At 39.5% G+C, this 17,928-nt stretch overlaps 1 protein-coding gene across 2 annotated transcripts in view; it reads right to left on the bottom strand.

Annotated features, from left to right (window-relative positions):
• Positions 1 to 17,928, bottom strand: part of CLASP1 (cytoplasmic linker associated protein 1) — a 186,229-nt gene that overhangs the window by 35,808 nt on the left and 132,493 nt on the right. For both annotated transcript variants that reach the window (XM_009327145.1, XM_009327146.1), the window contains exons 25-29: positions 14,926 to 14,989; positions 13,546 to 13,548; positions 13,149 to 13,312; positions 12,134 to 12,212; positions 11,013 to 11,156 (exon numbers count right to left, since the gene is read on the bottom strand). In XM_009327145.1, the coding sequence (XP_009325420.1) occupies positions 11,013 to 11,156; positions 12,134 to 12,212; positions 13,149 to 13,312; positions 13,546 to 13,548; positions 14,926 to 14,989 (454 nt within the window). The remainder of the gene's footprint in view (positions 1 to 11,012; positions 11,157 to 12,133; positions 12,213 to 13,148; positions 13,313 to 13,545; positions 13,549 to 14,925; positions 14,990 to 17,928) is intronic.

Here is a 17,928-nt window from a genome sequence, read left to right as displayed (position 1 = left end):
TTTTCATTTTTAAGATATTTTAGAAAGAACTTTAAAGAGGGTAAAAATATAATTCACTGCTGTGGCAATAACTCTACATTCATTGTTCTCATCAATTCAAAGGAGGAGTTTTTAGTAAGTAATGTGTTTGTAAAGTTGCGATAATTAAGTGTATCTGCAGTTCCCTGTGAAGTGGAATCCTTTAGCAGATGATGAACTTGGGGACACAAAAACCCTTTCATAGCGGAGGAGAATCAAAGTACCTCATTGTTTCAGCGGGCAAATTGCAATTCAAGCTATACTGTTCCTTCTGCTATCAGCCCCAATTTGCAGTAACAGTTTTGTATATAAAAACATTTTCCATCCATGAAAGTTTAAGTAAGTAACATCCTTTTCATATGGCCAACAAAGAAACTGAGGCACACAACACTCAACAGGCTTCCAAGGACTGCAGTGAACAGGTCTTCAGACTCTTCATTCCAGATGGATCATGCTGCCTCCTGTCAAAACTCTGACTTGAACAGAAACACAGCATGTCATTATTCACTTCACACTAAAGATCTAAGGATGAAAGAAGTGGGGAGATAATTTCCCCGTGGCTTTCTTAATGCCATACTCTACCCTCCTCTGACCTGAAGTTTTGGGCAACTCTGCCATGAAGCCTGCCTGGTATCCAACAAGGACGTGTATTTCTGTCCATTTTGATCCAAGAACTTTTAAGTTTTCACCAGCATAGTATTTTCTGCAATAAAAATATTACTGCAAACAAGAGATCTCAGAACAACAATCAGCATGTTGAGCTGAATGCAAAGTGACAAGTCACACCAAAGTTCATTCCCATTTGTGAATGGCATGCATACCCTGGATGGTTAGGAAGTGGACATGCAGATCTTCTGTGTCAGAACAAGCAGATCTCATTCATTGAGATTAAAAATACAGGAAAATTGATCACGAAGGTTTCCCAGGTTGAGAGATTGCTCAGGCTAGAACATCTGGAGGTATCAACTGGTAAGTCAGGAGCTGCCCAAGGATTTAAGATACCTTTGTCCCACATATCTCCCATTGATGGGTTAGAAATAAGGTCATCCTTTGAGACCTCCCATGTGAACAGAGCAAAACAGGCACAAGAGCAGACGCACTCTATGATGTGACGTTCTAGAGGTACCTTTCTTGTGTGCCAGAGAGGTCTAAGATGCATCTCACAGATCTGAGCAAAGTCTTCACCATAGCTCCACCAGGGACTTTACGATCCTGTGGCTTCACTTTGAAGCAGAGAGTTATCTAACTGGTTCAGTTTAACCCTGACACACAAACACTGATAGCACAGACCTTGTACTACAGGAGTATGAGTGAAGTTTCAGCTCCCAGAAGTCACTTCAATTTTGTTCCACTTTTTTGTTTTGGCTTTAATGTAAACAGGACTGTGTCCACCCTCCCTCTTTGCACAAAATACAGGTTGTCTTTAGGAGTGCCTGCCAGTATTCTGTGTACCCGGTGCTCTTCAGTAGCTTTGCTGTTGCCTGCAAATAGGTCATTGGGCTTTGAATGAAGTGCTGAACAGTCGTTCACAATGCTTACAACGTTATGTGGCCTGGAAAAAAAGCAGACCTATAGTCTATGCATTTTGAAATAAAGCCAAGCACTACTACAGCCTGGGAGTGGTGCTCCAGTAAAGCTCTCAAAAGCAACACTAGAGCTACGTGGGTTAACCTTGGCTGTGTTCTTTTTAAATAGTCCTCAGCCATCCAACTGCACTTCTAGGTTTATTTCAGGCAAAGGCCTGAAATTTGAAAGTTCGGCCACGATCTCCTGCTTAACACACAGGGGTCTTGGTCCCTGCTACCATAAGACCAAGAACACTTACCACTGACCTCAAAAGCTGGAAGGTCCATGCTAGCTTGAAATCACGTTTATAACATGCTCCAAGTTTCACTCTTGCAATACTTCCCAGTTCTAATACAGTTAATTTTATTTCAGTAATGAAGAGCATCAGGAGCAGCATTTCTACACCTGTCTAATAGTTAGATCTGGACACACTTGATAATCCTCTAAGTTTCATTTATCTAGCATACATTTATCTAGCCAAAGGACATCTTTTACAGATAATGTTTCTAAGAGTTTTAAATCTGTGGATTTTCAGCTTGTGGCAAACCAGAAGACATTTTCATAATCTCAGAATCACTGGTCGTTTCTGAAAATCTTGGCCCTTGTTTCATTAGATTACTTAAGGAGTAGATAAATTTAAAACAAGCAATAAAAAACTTATTTCTGTACACAATGTACAAACATTCTTCATGCAACACTCGTGCTTGATGATACACAGTTTAAAGAAAGAGTAATATCTGAATTTTCCCTTGCCTTTGTGTCGCTGTACCATTAGTGTGGAACACTAATCCATCTCCTTTCAGTGACATATAACGTAGACCCTACAGATTATCTAATCTTAATGAAGCAGTTCTCTGCTGGCTTGAGCTGGAGAAACTCCAGTGACTTCAGCACCTGACTATGCTAGTGACGGGGTCTGGCTCCACGTCAGGTTCTTGAATAATTTGCTTATGTAACTTCATTTTTTCCTTATAACAATGCAGCGAGGGATCAGGTTCCACAAGCCGGTAGCAGCTCCCAAAGTTTCACACTTAGGTCAATGCAATTCATGCTGTGCAACAGTGTCAGCTGCTAAAGGGACACAAATGCTTTAGCAACTTCTTTGTTTTTTGTTTTCACCTAGACAGTTGGTGTTGGCCAGATTTATCAAAATCTGTAACCTCTGCAACTTGGTTGAATTATAATAAAGTCTCTTTGAAATGGTTTAGGCTCATTAAGCAAAAAGATCAAGGCTAACTGGAAAAATCCATTGATTTTAGAGAGGAAATGTGGTCAGTGACCTAAGCTTAATACAAGTGCCTCATGATTGCTGCTGTCGCTGGTCCAATAGACCAAGCTGAATAAGCAGCTAGTTGCCTGAGCTATATGAAAGCCATTTTCAAGTTACTCAAACTTCTATTGGCAATGGGCTCAGAACACTGGCAGCCCCATAAAAGGAGAGGGCCTCATAACCTGATTGCTTATGAGGGACTATAACAAGAGAGTTAACAGAAAAGCACACCAAAGCAAAAAATTACTTCACAGACAGACACGCTTTTTTCAGGCTCCCAGTCAAGGTCTCTTTACACAGCTAGACAGTTGAGTTGAGACTGCAAACACGATTAGTGTGATTAGTGCACATGGCTTTTAGTCTACCTGTTTACATTTCTCTTCCAAGTTTCCTTCACCGGGCCCTGAGGAAGCCGTAGTTGTCCTAGCTGGCAAATCCTCACCCACCCAACTATGCATGGTCTGGGTTTGACAAACAGGAAAGTTGGTATTATTTAGAGAAAGCATAGATTTCAACTAAATCATCTAAACAGTACACATGCTATCTTTTTGCAGAAGAGTTTTAATCAGTTGCTTGCTTAATTTCAAGTAACAAAAAGTATTAATATTTGATTTAACCAGAAGAGCATTCCTTTCAGCAGAGAGCAGCACTGGCTCAAAATTAAATTCAGCCACAACTCTCAGGCTTACAGGCATCCCTTGGTTGTCCTACAAGGCTTTGCTTTGGCAACCTCCTGATGGCCTCCATAAGCACCTGAAAACCTCTGCTGAGGTGCAGAGCTTAGGCAGTGCTGCGCTGAGATGGCACTGGCATCTGGCCAGCCAGATGGGGAATAGGTGTCTGCATTTGCCTGTACCTATCCTTGCAGACCTCTAAGTTCAGAGGAAGAAGCAGTTAAGAACTTGCAAACTCCTGACTCCAGTCCAGGCATCAGTCTGACAGACCAACACTGTCTACAAATGCCTTTTATCATGTGATTGGTCTGGCGAAGATCCACACTAACATCTACTCACTTTTGACAAACATAATCATACTCTGTATGCATCATTCATTTCACCATCCAGTCTAAGGCAAATGTGGTTTTAATATCTTAAGGCACACTGGAACAGAGAAGCTCGCTCTCTCTCATGTCACTTTGAATTATACTAAACTGCAGATCAAATATAGGTCCACTGAGATCGAGAGACAGCAGTGACACATTAGGCAGCTTGTATTAGCACACATTGGCATAGGGCAATGCTTCAATTCTCTGATGAGCATAGCTGATGTTAAATGAGTTAATTGACATCTACTGAGAGTGTTTGCAGGCTCTAAATGAGTGTTATTTAAGTGTACTTTCCAGCAGACAATTAAGTGTTAGCTGGCACTAAGCTAACCAACTATCTACCAAACCAAACCGCCTGCTTGTTCCTTTTTCAGGTCTAGAATCAGATGAGTATGGGCATCCACATTATTGGTATGGTAATATGAAGCACAATGGCTTCACCAATTCATACATAATCCAAGCATGTTAGCTTGAGCACAAGTTTTTAAACACACAGTTTTCCCAAAAGACTTCTATTAGAATATGCTGTTTACATCCACATCCTGAAAAGGAAGAATTTGTTTCACAGATTCAAATACAAAATTCATGTACAGATTAAATCCACAGTGCTATTGTGTTTTATACAGCACACTTAATATATCATGAAAGGCTTTTACAAGTCATGGATAGTTGCATTACATGTGTCAAACAAGTGGCAGCAAAAACTATGCAGCACTGAATCATCACATATTCGGATTACTGTTCTATAATGGATTACGACTCCTTATGCATGCTGTTGTTTTGTGACCTGGGCACAGCAAAGACCATGGCAAAAATGTTCATTATTTCTGGAGAGCCAGATGTTACCCCAGAAGTCAAGCTGATGAAGGCTACTCTGGGTAACTTTGCTCCTTCCAAAATGGCATTTGTTGCAAAAACAGGTTTCAGGACTAGAAACAAAGCTTACATTTCATTACCAACTGAGGAACTTTTATCATAAACCTAGCATGATATAAGTGAATTCTGAGGGGAAAGTTCCCACATATAAGCTAAGAAAGAAGAAAAGCTACTGAAGTAAGATGGTTTGTAATGAAAACATGCACTTTAATCTGCACGGAGTTTTGAAATGCTAGAATAAGTATGGCAGACTTATCCATCACAGTGCAGAGAAGACAGCCTGTGGTCTATTTATTGGATGGCTCTATAACGCATCATGTAAATATCACCTCTAATGTCAATTTTCAAAATAGATACATCACCTATACCTATGTAGGTGTGTGTTTATATAAATGGCGCGCACACACACAAACATATTATGCACAGACACATAAGCATGAGTATACACATCCTGTGAAGCAATTTCTTCTTATCTCGTATTATCATGCACTAGGTCTTACTGTTTCAAGCAAACTGAGAAAATCTGCTTATATTACAAACTGCTTTCAACTCAAAGGATACTAGAAGGCTCTATAAAGTGAAGAGTTTCATTTTAAGGAAATCTACCCCAGCACCATGTTTCCAACAAGCACGTGATGATTTTCTGGCCACTAACATTGGGAAAAGCCATTTTCCTTACACTGTGTACACTAAAAACATTTGGGCTCTCATAGCTCTCTAGCATCAAATTCAAAACAAACAGAAAATGATGGCTATTATTTTGGAAACACAGCTAGGACACAGAGATCCTTTTTGTTCTAACAGCATTAAATCAAGTAAACACTGAAGTCCACCAAATGCCATTTTTTTTATGTATTACACTATTTTTCCTAACACTGACTATGTTTAAATGCCTGAAAGGAGTTCCTCTGTGCATTTAGGCTGAGTTTGACTTCTTTAGGAATATCCTTTGGCTAAAAGGCTGACCTCAGCAGTATGGACATAGTCTTATTTAAGATTCCATAAGCCTGAAATGAAATCCTAAGGCCTGGTTCTCTGGTAACTTGGCTCTTCATGGAGTCCATGAGACGCACAAATCTGGTGTAGGAATATTGCAAGAGTGCTAAAGAAACGTCCGACCCAGAAAGGCAAGGGCCTACGACTGGGGAATATTAAAACAATTTGCCATTCAAAAGCATTTCTGCAAACACCTTCTTTGCCACTGCTACTGTAACAGGCCATGACCAACAGTGTTTACTGCCCAACACCAATAAAGATGAACGATGCCATTTCAGCTCACTAAGAGTCTTTGGGACTGCTTTTTACAGTGAAGCTTCTGTCCCAGAGTTGCTCAAATCTGCCTGATGCTAGCTGAAAAATTAAAACTCCAGGAGAGATTTTAGAGGTCTCATGGCATCAAGCTGCAAAGGAGCCCAATTTCATTTCCTTAGCAGTGTTTGCTTTCCTGTCTACCACTGGTCCCCCTACAGACATCACAGCAATATTTTATCCAAACTTGCTCTGGGCTTTATTGATAGATACAATTCCCTTATCAAAGTGACAACATCAATATTTCTTGAAAAATGACATCTAGGACTACCAGTTAAAGAAGTAAATACATCTTCATTGGCTGTTTGAGCATATGAAGAATTTGTTGACCTGCAACCTTCTCTCTGAAATCTTCCTCATATTCTGGTATAATTCAGAAACATTTTCTCAATTAATCCATTTTAGGAAAAAAAAATCTGATCCCAAGCTTGTTTTGTTTGGACACCTCTAGACTTCACCTGCAAACCAGTGGCGCCAATCCAAGGAGGGCCCACCCCTAGGTAGTCTGAGGGGGACTTCATCTTAATGCAAATCACAGTAACACAAGCACTCTCCTGGGCTTTTTGATTCATTGCAATGGTTCGAGTATCTTACCAAGTCCCATCTACTGTCTATATTCAAGGGCAGCTTGGCCAAACTCGGTAACGAGTGGGACAGTTGAAAGAAAAAGTTTCCCCAGTCACATAAGTGGAAGGCAGAACATTATGTACCCGTGACATGAGGCTGCCCATCACGTGTAAAAATGCATTCAGGCTTGTAAAATAAAACTAGCACAGGAATATTTCGTCAACAGAGAAGCCAGGCAGGATATCTGGCACAAAGGAAATATTTCTTCTTCCCTGAGATTAGTCGTCCAAATGATGATCAGGCAATACAGATCTTGTTATATATCGTTACGACCAGAGCTTGGCTGATTAACAAGACGGTGGGCAATGTCATTGGCCTTTCACCTTGGAAGGCCTTGTTCCCCTTCAGCCTGTACAAGCTCCTCCTAAATGCCAAGCTCCTGTGTGCCCTCACAGACAACTCCACCCCCTCAAATGCTGAGCACTCATGTTTAATAAAAGTTTCCATTCACCTGAGCCTTGAACATGAGGTTTCCTTAGGCTTTGGCCAGAGTCAAATCAGAAGCCTCATTCTAATTTTCATTCTCAAACTGATGGCTCTTTTCCAAGATCAAAGTATTTTCCCACACAGAGCCCAAGCCTGTCATCCAAATTCAATAAGCATTTCACCTACGTAAGGATTGCACAATAACTTTGCTGGCAATATGAGTGATAACATGGTAAAGTTACTGACTTAATGTCCTCAGACCAGTCATCACGGTATTTGCATTGCCATTTTGTCTTACCTTTCTATATGGTAATTAACTGGCTTTTGTAAAATGATTTCATCAAATCTTAAATGTTTTCCAGAGAAAAATCAGAATAAACGCCCTATTACAGAGAGGAATAAGCCAAGGCAGAGGAAAGTCAAGTGCATCGCACAAGGTTAGACGCTAGTACAATCAAAATTAGAGCTCAGTTATCTGAAGTCCTGATCTGTGCCCTGCCCATCGATATGTTCTGCTTGGAGAAAAAGCAGCAAGCCAGCTATATGTGCGGAAATTACAAACAGGTGCTCTCCTTGCACTGGAACCACATCCCATCCAGGTCTCCACGCAGTGCTGCGCGGCCTGTTCCTACCCAATGGCTTGTGTTCAGCACAGAGGACAAATGTCTTTCACCTTTCTTCTAGCACTGCTTGCAGGAAGTAAATCCTAACTTGAATGCAGGGTAAACACCCATAAGTATTAACAATCTTTAAAACAAGACAAATATTTACCTGTAACACACTGCAGATCACCTTATTATAAACAAAGCTAGACAATAATTTTGACTGTACAAAGTTCATGGCTACTATCAGCATCTTAAATGGTTTCTGCCCTGAGAGGGAATCACGACATTGTCAATGACGCTCTGTAATATCAACTGTATGTTCCTCTAAGTACATCATGTTTTTCTTGTGATAACAGAACTTACGTTTAGCTACAGATATTATTCCATACGAGAACATAAACTGTTTTATGCACAACAGCATCTCCTTTGACTAAGTTTCTTTCTGATTTCACTACTGTAAAACATGACCTGTAACAGGTGAAGTGTGCTCAATTAGTCATCATAAGAATATGCAAAGTTTATTAATAAAGCTCTATCATTCAGTTTGAAAAAGGTTTTGGACTAAATGCCATTTTTTGTTCTATTTTTCTCCAGTGCCTTAACACTACAGGGCTGGGACCTCCATGACCATCACACAGTGAATAGCAGTAATGGACAGACGATCACTAATAAAAGGATAATCCCACTATTGACTGAAAATATAATCCAGATCCCTTGATTGCTACCATAGGATCAGATCTGCATGACTAATTGCCATGTGCACACAGCAGCCACATGCTTTCCCCACTGACAGAGGCCATTTACATACTTCACCACCAGCATGAGCAAGCTTGTTTTACCTGCATCTGCTCAAAGGTAAAGTCCAGACAGAAAAGCATGGCCATCACACACACAGATGCTACTTGCATTAAGGTAGCATGCAGTAACTCAAATCTGGGTGAGAACCACATTGGCTGTGGGACTACATTTCTTGGAGGAAAGAGTCCCTGCCTCTGCAAGCAGTTGAGCACCAGCATCGCTGTTTCACCAAGTCAGCTGCAGTGGTATACGTGGACAGGACTATGCCAGCCAAAACTCCTCAGTACCAAAAATAAAGTCTGCTCTTGTCAGCTTGCAGAAGCTGAATGGATTGCACTGGTGGTCTCAAATCCGATTCTATTGAAAAATTACCTTATTATCTCCCTCTCCCCCATAACCTCAACTGCTGTCTCCATTTTTAGGTTGTGACAATGTTTACAATGCGTGGTCTGCTTTGCACTTAGAAAACCTCAGATCTTGAAGGCCACTGTAATACCTTCCACAAGGGCAGAATCTTCTGATCCTTTTTTATAACTTGATATAAAATAGGTACTTTTTTCCCATGTTGCAGTGTCCAAAAAAGGAGGACAATTTTTTAATTGTGTTCTTCAGAACATTTCACCTGTCTGGGTTGGCCCTTGGTAATCCAGTTCATTACTGCATAATGAATTTATTAGTCCGTTAACTACAGTCCTGACAGAGATAATGGCCAATGATTGCTTATAAATCCTTTGCTGCAGTGTTTCTTCTAAAGGCCATGGTTTGTATTATGTTCTTAAGAAAATCATAGTACAGCAACAGGATGATGAAATAAAGATCACCTGGGCATTCATTTTTAGTAGCCTAAGTTAGTTTAACTGTGTAATAATTTATTTGAAAGCTATAGGCATCAGAGGCAAATCCAAGTCACATGCAGGTTTAATAAAAAGAATTTAGATGCAGTAATCTCTTATCAGCCCCCAAAGCACTTGCCCAGGTACTGCTCAGGTGGAGTTTGCTGGAAGTTTTGCCAGAGCTCTGCAAGTCTTTGAAACAGATAGAAGGACGGACACCACACTGAACACCCGCCCTCCACATCCTACAGCTTCACAGCAAACAGCCAGTTTTTTCAGCTGCTGCAGATACTCTTCACTCAATTTTGCATGTAGCAATGATGACCCCTAATGGTGGAATATTTCTTCTGCTGAGCAATATGCAGAGGTTTTGCTTTTTGGTGTATATTTCTACTTAAATTAATTACAATTCACTCTCATAGACCACCACCAGAGTAAACTGCTTGAGGTTTACTTGTACTGTAACAGAGGAGCAGCTTCTTTGGCTGTTTAATTCTTTCTGACTTTGTACCTGGAAGCATGAAAATGGAAATGCATATTCCAGATCTCAGTCCAGGATTTAAAGTCACCCTTTTTTCCTGAGGCAGACTGTCTTGCAGAAGCAAATTTCAGTCACACTGGTGTGAATAATCCCGTCTTCAGAAAAGAGCATGAGACATTGTTCTCTAGATCAAATCAGCTGTATGCGAAAAAGCAAACAGCATGCACCCAAAAAGCTTCTTTGAAGCCTTGTCTCAGCTATCAGAAAATGCTGCAGTTGCAGCACCTTTGATACCCAGTGATCTTTTCATCAGAATCAAATAATCACTAATAACAAAAATAATTTTCTTATTTCCGAAGTTATAAAAGATGTTATTCTAGTACTAATTCAACATTTTAAATACATGTAGAGCGTCAAAATCTCATACAATTTTTACGTTCTGAAATGCTTAATGTTTTTTTTTTTTTTAATCCAAGTACATCTCAAAGCCTTAAACTCCTACTGGAATCTATTTTTACATCTGGGCTGGGAAGAGAAGGTAATTTTAAGTTGTGTTACAGATGCCAGGTATATAAAACTACGTCTCACTTTTCTCTTGGGAGAGATGAGTATCACTATCTGCCCATTTTAGCTTGCCTGACACTTGCATCTACAGCAAGATAAAGAACAAGGTAACTGTATTACCCAGGCCTGACCTAAATGTGTCAGTTTGAGATAAACACACAGCTCTTAAAAGAGCTGAGAGCCCCTGGCAGCTTACTGATTTATTTACTTTCTTTTAACAATGTAACAACACAGAAGTCATGCTAGATTTCATTTGAGTCTACAAAGCACAGAGCCTTCACCTAAATAAACAAAAACCTAGAGATATTTCCAGACTGCTCAAGAAAAAAACCACATTTTCAAAATATGATCTCTTTTTGCATGGTAATAGTAGTCAAAGTCACATGGCTAAGGACCTACTAGAAAAAAAATATATGAAGACATGCTTCAGAAATGTCTTTACTGAACTGACAATTTGGTTTGGACAGTAAGGTATGTAAAATCCATTTTTCAAAATTAGAATTTAACCACTGAATTTTCCATTTCCTTTAAGACCATTTTTTGTTGTTTTTTTTAGAACAATAATTACCGCAAATACTTCATCATTCTGGCTTACCTTTCTCACATCTGAGCTCTTTGGTTCTGTTGTCCAAGTTATAATTCTAGATACAGCAAGTCTTGTCTCACTGGAGTTCACAAAGTCTGTTGGATCCATCTGTCTTGCCAAGGACTCAATATACTTCAGGATAGCAACTTTCACCTGCGAAGTGAAAAGGGATTTGTTAATCTTATGAGCTGGCAAAGATGGATTATCCCATAATAAACAGACACCATTACAGATTGACAAGACCTATGTCACATGGGGGAAAAAATATCCCTGTGACATGTCTCTATGTCATGTTTCAAAAATCAAGAGCAACTTTCTACACAGGATAAATTTTGTGAGGTAAGAGTCTGGAATGGTTTATCAGAACTGGCTTGAGTTACATATGTCTGCTTGGGCGTTTGCATAAGCAAATCAGTACTCCACCACGCTGTTTCCACTAGCAGTTATTGTTCCAGATGCCAAACCATAGCTTTTGGTCTCAAACCAAAATGCTGGAGTCTCAAAAGATCCAAAATTTGGGATATTGAAGAAAGAACACTTGAGTCATTTGGCATCCTGTATATTCCTGTCTCTGGAAAATAAATGTGTATGACTTCCAGAGTTTACAGTGTTCCTATAACCTTGAAACAGCCGCCTCCTGAAAAAGTCTGCACAACAGTATCCCTTTGGGAGGATTCAGTAATAGAAAGTTCTGATGTTTTTTCCTTCAGACCCTACATGTGCTACGTGTGATCTGTGCAAGCAGCACTTGTTAAGGTGTGCTTAGGGTCCCAGCTTCCCAGCCGTTCAGACAGGGTCTGGTCCCTTCCGTCCTGCACAGACAGGTTTTCTTCTGACCAAGACCAGGGTGAAGAGGAATGTTCCATGTCTAAACCTTAAGCACATTGCAGCGTGCTTAAAGCCCAACTCTTAGGGACTTGTGATGAGTCATAGGGCCCTATTTTAAAGATATTTAGATTTATTAAAATGGAGAACAAGAGAGTTAACCAAAGTTGCCGATATCATTTCTGTATCATGCAGGTACTTACAATTAGTTATCTTATCATGAGTTCTATGCTTTATGGTATGCCTGACACGGCAAGCTAAGACAACCATGTTTATGCTTTAGTGAAAAGGCTTTTGATACTGACCTTCAGGTTTGGCGTTTGGGTCTGATCTACAATAAATCTCATCAAAATGTTGAATTGCTGATCAAATGGAAAAGAATCCCTGTCCAAAGAAAACAAAGGCAAAAAAGTAATGCAACAAATTTTCAGGACTAAATTAATACATTAAAGCTTACACAACAGATTTCACCACCTATCACACTTCTCTTCTTATTAACTTTACCATCAACCAGAGAAACTCCAAGTCTAAGGATTAGCTGACTGTTGATTTAATACTGGAGAAAACTGCTAAGTCAATACCTTTATGCACTGTTACGCTATCTGCTTGCTGTATACTTATCCGGCTTCTGGCCCACCTGTCCGTTCCTTCTTCATTTCAGGCTGTGCTTTGTTCCCTTATCTCTAGTAGCAGCCTGGTTTATCTTGTCCTGAGAGTTCATACCTGGTTTTGATTTCTCTCCTCTTTTTCCATCCTCTATCCTGTTTCCTCCTGGATTACTACTACTTCTTTCTTAATTATCCTACTTGCAGGATGAGCTGAACTTTATTGTAACAGTGTCCTGTGCTGGACATCCTTAGAAAAGGACATCGACTACAGAATTGGTGTGCACATTGCAGCAGCATTCAAGGTCTTATCCTGACATTACCATTATTTGCTGTTTGAACAACATGAAAGATGCTCTGAACTTTGTGGTAAAGCACCATTCATATTCTGAACACTAAAAATATTCTTTTTTCCATCAATCAAAAAGAAAATTGATATCAAAGCATATGCACACCAAAAACACACAAATTAATGAAATCAATCAGTTAGACATTTTAAATGTTATGCTTTAAAGTTATCTATTTAGAAAAGAGACAGGCCTTTTTAATTCAATGCTTGAAATACTGTGACATAACTTTGTTCTCCTTTATTCTGGTATTGATCAAGATTGAGCCCTCAAAATAAACAGCACTGCTGGGTTTCTAAAATGTTCATCAAATGCCTTCCTGTAAACCTGCAAAAACCTCCATAACATTTGCCATTGGAGTACTCTACCTGGTGACATCCAGAGCTTTTTGAACTTTTGCCTGCACAGACCCCAGCAAATCTGCTCCCATTTTCTTTAGCAACTGGGTCAGGAGAACAAAAAGCCAATCCTGCAAGTCATCTTTATGAATGATGATGAAATCAACCAGGGTTTCCAGAAACATGCTGAAGACCTATAAACAAAACAAGTATCACGAAAAGGAATACCATGCTTTAAATAAAAATAATCGAAGGGGAGGCGTTTACAATCTGAGTTTCAGGATGATTTTGTTATAGACAGTTTCATGAATGAATGATTTTAGTGACTACATTGCTCTGAAAAAAAAATCAGACAAGACACATCTCAAACGTGTCATATTAAAATACCACATGAAACGAATGAAGGAAGGGGGTAGAATACACTTACTCTCTTTTGTGAATTCCACAGCAAAGCAGGCCATGCAACAAAACAAACCACTCATTAGCACACAGTGATCAAGGCTGGTTGTTCAGATGCAGTTTGTCAACAGATAAAAGATGCATTCATTGAAAGTTTACATTTTCTTAAAACAATCTCCTCTCAGCAGAGTTACTTAAAACATTATATACCTTGGGTGAGATCCAGTCTCCTCACTCACAAAAGTAACATATGTTTATATATAACAAAGTTTACATATGTTTAACACCACAATTAATGAGTTTGTAGCAATAATTCTATAAAAGCAGTGCAGATGACAGACCACTGCTGCCACAGAGGACATATTTGAGTCCAGTGTTCAATAAACCCTCACATTACTCAGAAATTGGAAATGTTTTACAAATAAATAGCTACACCTTCACCCTTTCCACAACACATACTGAACCTTTGAGAGCCAAAGCATTAAGACCTTACAGGTAGGAACTGCCACACTCGGTGAGGCCTGTGGACAGCTGGTCCAGACTATAATTACGGCCAAAAGCGCACGCTTCAAGCAAGACCTGTGACAAGCAACTATGCCTGCCCACAGGATTTCCACCTGACAATGATTTATTAAAACTAGTTTACCAAGTGGTCTGAAGTACAAATATTTATACAATTTCTTCTTTCTCAAACTGTACTTAACCCAAGAGCAGATGTTTTTACCCAGCCATTACTGGTTGCCCTCAACCAGCAAACCTCCTCAGGAAAGGGCATGAGAACTCCCTTCTCCCCTCTCCCTGCTCCTGCTTACCTGTCGACAGAAGACCACATGCCTGTGGTCTGAACATGCCTGTGGACCCAACCTCCCCATTCCCTAGTCTGCTTCTTTTTAAGAGATGTCTGTAAATTCATGCCACGGCCTTTAACTTCAAAGGTCAGTGTTATAAAGAAGGCAAAGTGGCTATATTAAAGACTTTATTTATTTATGAGATCCAGAACAATATCTTGGTGAGACTCCATACTGCTCCCAGGTGTACACAATACACAAACCCCAGAGACCATGATGCTGAACTGTGGCTCATTACCCTTCACAGACCTCACTGTACTGAGTATCACCAAGACACTCCCCAGAGATGTACAAATAAAACTGAACTTCTTACTCCAGGACCTGACATCTGAAAGGTATTAGGTTGCTCCTTGGGAAGCACAGAGTAACCAGTTCCTAGCAACATAAGAGAGACTGAGACACAGCCCTTCATTGTAAAACAGATAAAAATCAAGGAGATTTATAAATGCCAGTCTCCCCCGGCAGATGGCAGGGGTAGAAATACAGAACATTCATCTTGGAACAGTGTCAAATGTGCACACATGGTAATGTAAGAGTGAGCCAAGTCTTTGTGATCTTACCTTGCTGTGAGGGTCAGCAAACATGCGAGTAAATATTTCACATAGCCTTTTTAACTCGACTCGGCTAGAATACATAAATAAAACATGATATTAATGCTAAAGCTTTAGTTGCAGCAAAAAAGCTAATAAATATTAACAGCTGAAAGATCTAACCTTCTTTATTTAAATGTTACTTAAGTCACACTTCTGAAAACTCTATCTAGGCAAAGACTTAACTGGCATTCCAGTTTAACTGCTGGGATCACCAGCCTTACATTAAGAAATCTAAAACATTTTTTAAAATCATAAGCCAGACACTTGTATTTTCTGCTGCTTCTATTTTCTTCTATATTCTGGATTGCAGAAGACAACCTGAAATGTGCACATTCGGGAGGTATTTACTTTCTGCCTGTGTCAAGGTCACTGACTCACTGAAACACAGGTCTTTTGCAGCCTAGGAATAGGTTTCTCAAGTCTCCTTTGTACCAGGGAATTCAAATTTTCAAGTAAAATCAGAACTTTCATGCTGTTTGCATATATACTAATCATAAATATTTTGGTCTAAATTCTCAGTTGTTTCAGTACAATCAGTCTAGAACCACGCAGTATTAACATACCACATGTTACCAGAACTGACTCCAAAGTCTGAGAGCAGGCACATCAAGGAGACAAATACATAGAAATGGAGGACAGATTAACAAGTGGGCAACCTAGTAAATCAGAAGATAATTAAATCAAGGCACAACTTAAGTTCCTATTAGTAAGAAATTATTAGGTGCTCAGTAATGCTCTTTTTATGCCAGGGGAAAAAAGAATGATGTATGGGTCCCCTTCATAAGATACTGAGTTTGAGTCAAATGCAGAACTGTTTGGTGCCAAAGCTCTTATTTGCAAATGTATTGAAAATACAAGTCTTAGTTTTCCTGCAAGGCAAACTGCCAAAGAATGCAGAAGTTTTGCTTGTTTACTGTGCAAGCAAAACAGAGCAAGACAGTTAGGTAACATTTCCTGCATACTATGGACGCAATTAGATATTTTTCACAATTACTATGTAATTGGAGCAACTAGCGAAATGCACATCTATTGCTCAGAGAACAGCCATTCAGATCTTGACTACAGGTACCCTCTTTCCAGAAAGACGTTAATTCTACAATCCACCAAACATATCTCCCTCTCTCTCAAAATAAGCTTCAAAGAACAGGCCAGAATATGCTAGTAGTCTGCAATTATTTTATGTTAGCTTGTTTATAAGCAACACAGGACATTTTTTCAAATAAAGCTATGCATGAAAGGCTGATCAAATTTTAAAAGGTCACAAAAACAATGGTCTTAAGAGTTTGATGTAGAGGAAAAAGTCTTTGTAACAACACCACAGCAAGCTGTCAGCTTCATTCAGGATGAGACTGCGCAGTCTCAAAACAACTACTCTACAGTGCTCTCCTGACTTCATGCAGATTGCAGCTCTCTGAATGAACTCCTATTTATGACTCTAATGAATTTTCTTTCTGGACAAAGGTTACATGAAGACAACACGTATAAGCGTGTCTCTTTCTAAAAGCTCATGGACCCAAGGTAACAATGCAAGTAACAAATTGAAACAGGCAGCGGAAGAACATTTCCTTAAGGGACTTGTTGGCCTTGTTTTATTTAGAAGACCTTATGGAGAGCCCCTAGAGAACTAGACCACGTGAAGCTGTATGAAACAGAGGATAGGTAAGTGCCATACCACTTGCATACTGCAAGTCACAGCTAACGTAGGATCAGCCATTTTTCAGTTCAGAGTACTAAAGAAAACCTAGCCACATCACTGCCTTTCATTCAACTTGTTATACCACAACAGAAGACATCAGGTTTAATTAGAAGACAGACAGACTTGCCCCTTGGACTAATGACCTTGATGATGTTCTGCAAGATGCCGTGGGAACAAATAGGATGATAAAATCTAATCATTAGAACAGGCACCAGATCAACCCTGAACCAAGGAGGAAGCAGACCGAACGCAAACCAAAGGAAACAATCTAGAGTACTAAAACCAGTATCAAATTAAAAAAATAACTCTGTAGGGGTGTAGTTTCTGGGACAGGTATATAAACTATTCAGGATTAAAACTAAGTAAACATACTAGCTTGAGGGACTAGTGACAGCAGTACAGTTCAAAAACTGCAACCAGCAGGATTGAAAACAATACTTGAATTCTACTGGCAATTCTGCTAAGAGCTACTGATCTGGATAAATAGCCCATCATCCAGCCTTCTCAGCATTTCCTCCCTTGAACTATCCCCAACAGGACTTAAAACCTTGGTTATAATCCTCACACACCTTTGTGGCAAAAATCAAAGTCTCACTCAACTTTTTCATGCAAGTATACGAGGTGCCAGAGTCTTTCCAGACAGTTCGTTAAAATAAAGAAAGAGGGAAAAAAAAGACAGCATACATGTGGGAAGTATCTTAAAAGACTCGTAAATAGGCCACATCAGAAAGCACCTCTGATCTAGAGACTAACTACCCATATTGAAAAAACTGTAACACTTCCCACTTAAGGACTGCATCACATCATGTGAAGTGCTAGAATATTTTTATGATAGCAAGAGAATAACCTTTCCAGGCCTGCTCTCAGTACATTTTCATTCAGTCTGTTAACATGAACCATCAAATATTTTCAGCCAGCAAAGGCCTTTTAAAATGGAAACAATTGTGCAAATCCAAGTAGGTAGGCTATAAACCATACAACAACCACTTACAAACTTGGTTATAATTTAAGTACATAATATTCATAATAGGGAAATAAAAACATCACAGCTATTTGTGAATGTTATCTTCAAAGGAACCAAAAGATAAACATCTTGTTTCCAAATACTTTCACCATAAACTAAGGGTGAAAAGCCTATGGCCTGAGAGCCAGTTGTCTTTTGTCAACGTGACCTGTGGCCACATGAAGTTTCCACATGACTACTGGGTAATTCTAGGATCTGTTTTAACGTGTGACATGCCAAAGGTGCTTGAAGGGTTTATTTGGCTTTCAGC

Source organism: Pygoscelis adeliae, unplaced genomic scaffold (genome assembly GCF_000699105.1).
Source record: "Pygoscelis adeliae isolate BGI_AS28 unplaced genomic scaffold, ASM69910v1 Scaffold227, whole genome shotgun sequence".
In the NCBI taxonomy this organism is placed as follows: Eukaryota; Metazoa; Chordata; class Aves; order Sphenisciformes; family Spheniscidae; genus Pygoscelis; species Pygoscelis adeliae.
This window is presented reverse-complemented; position numbering and strand designations above follow the sequence as displayed.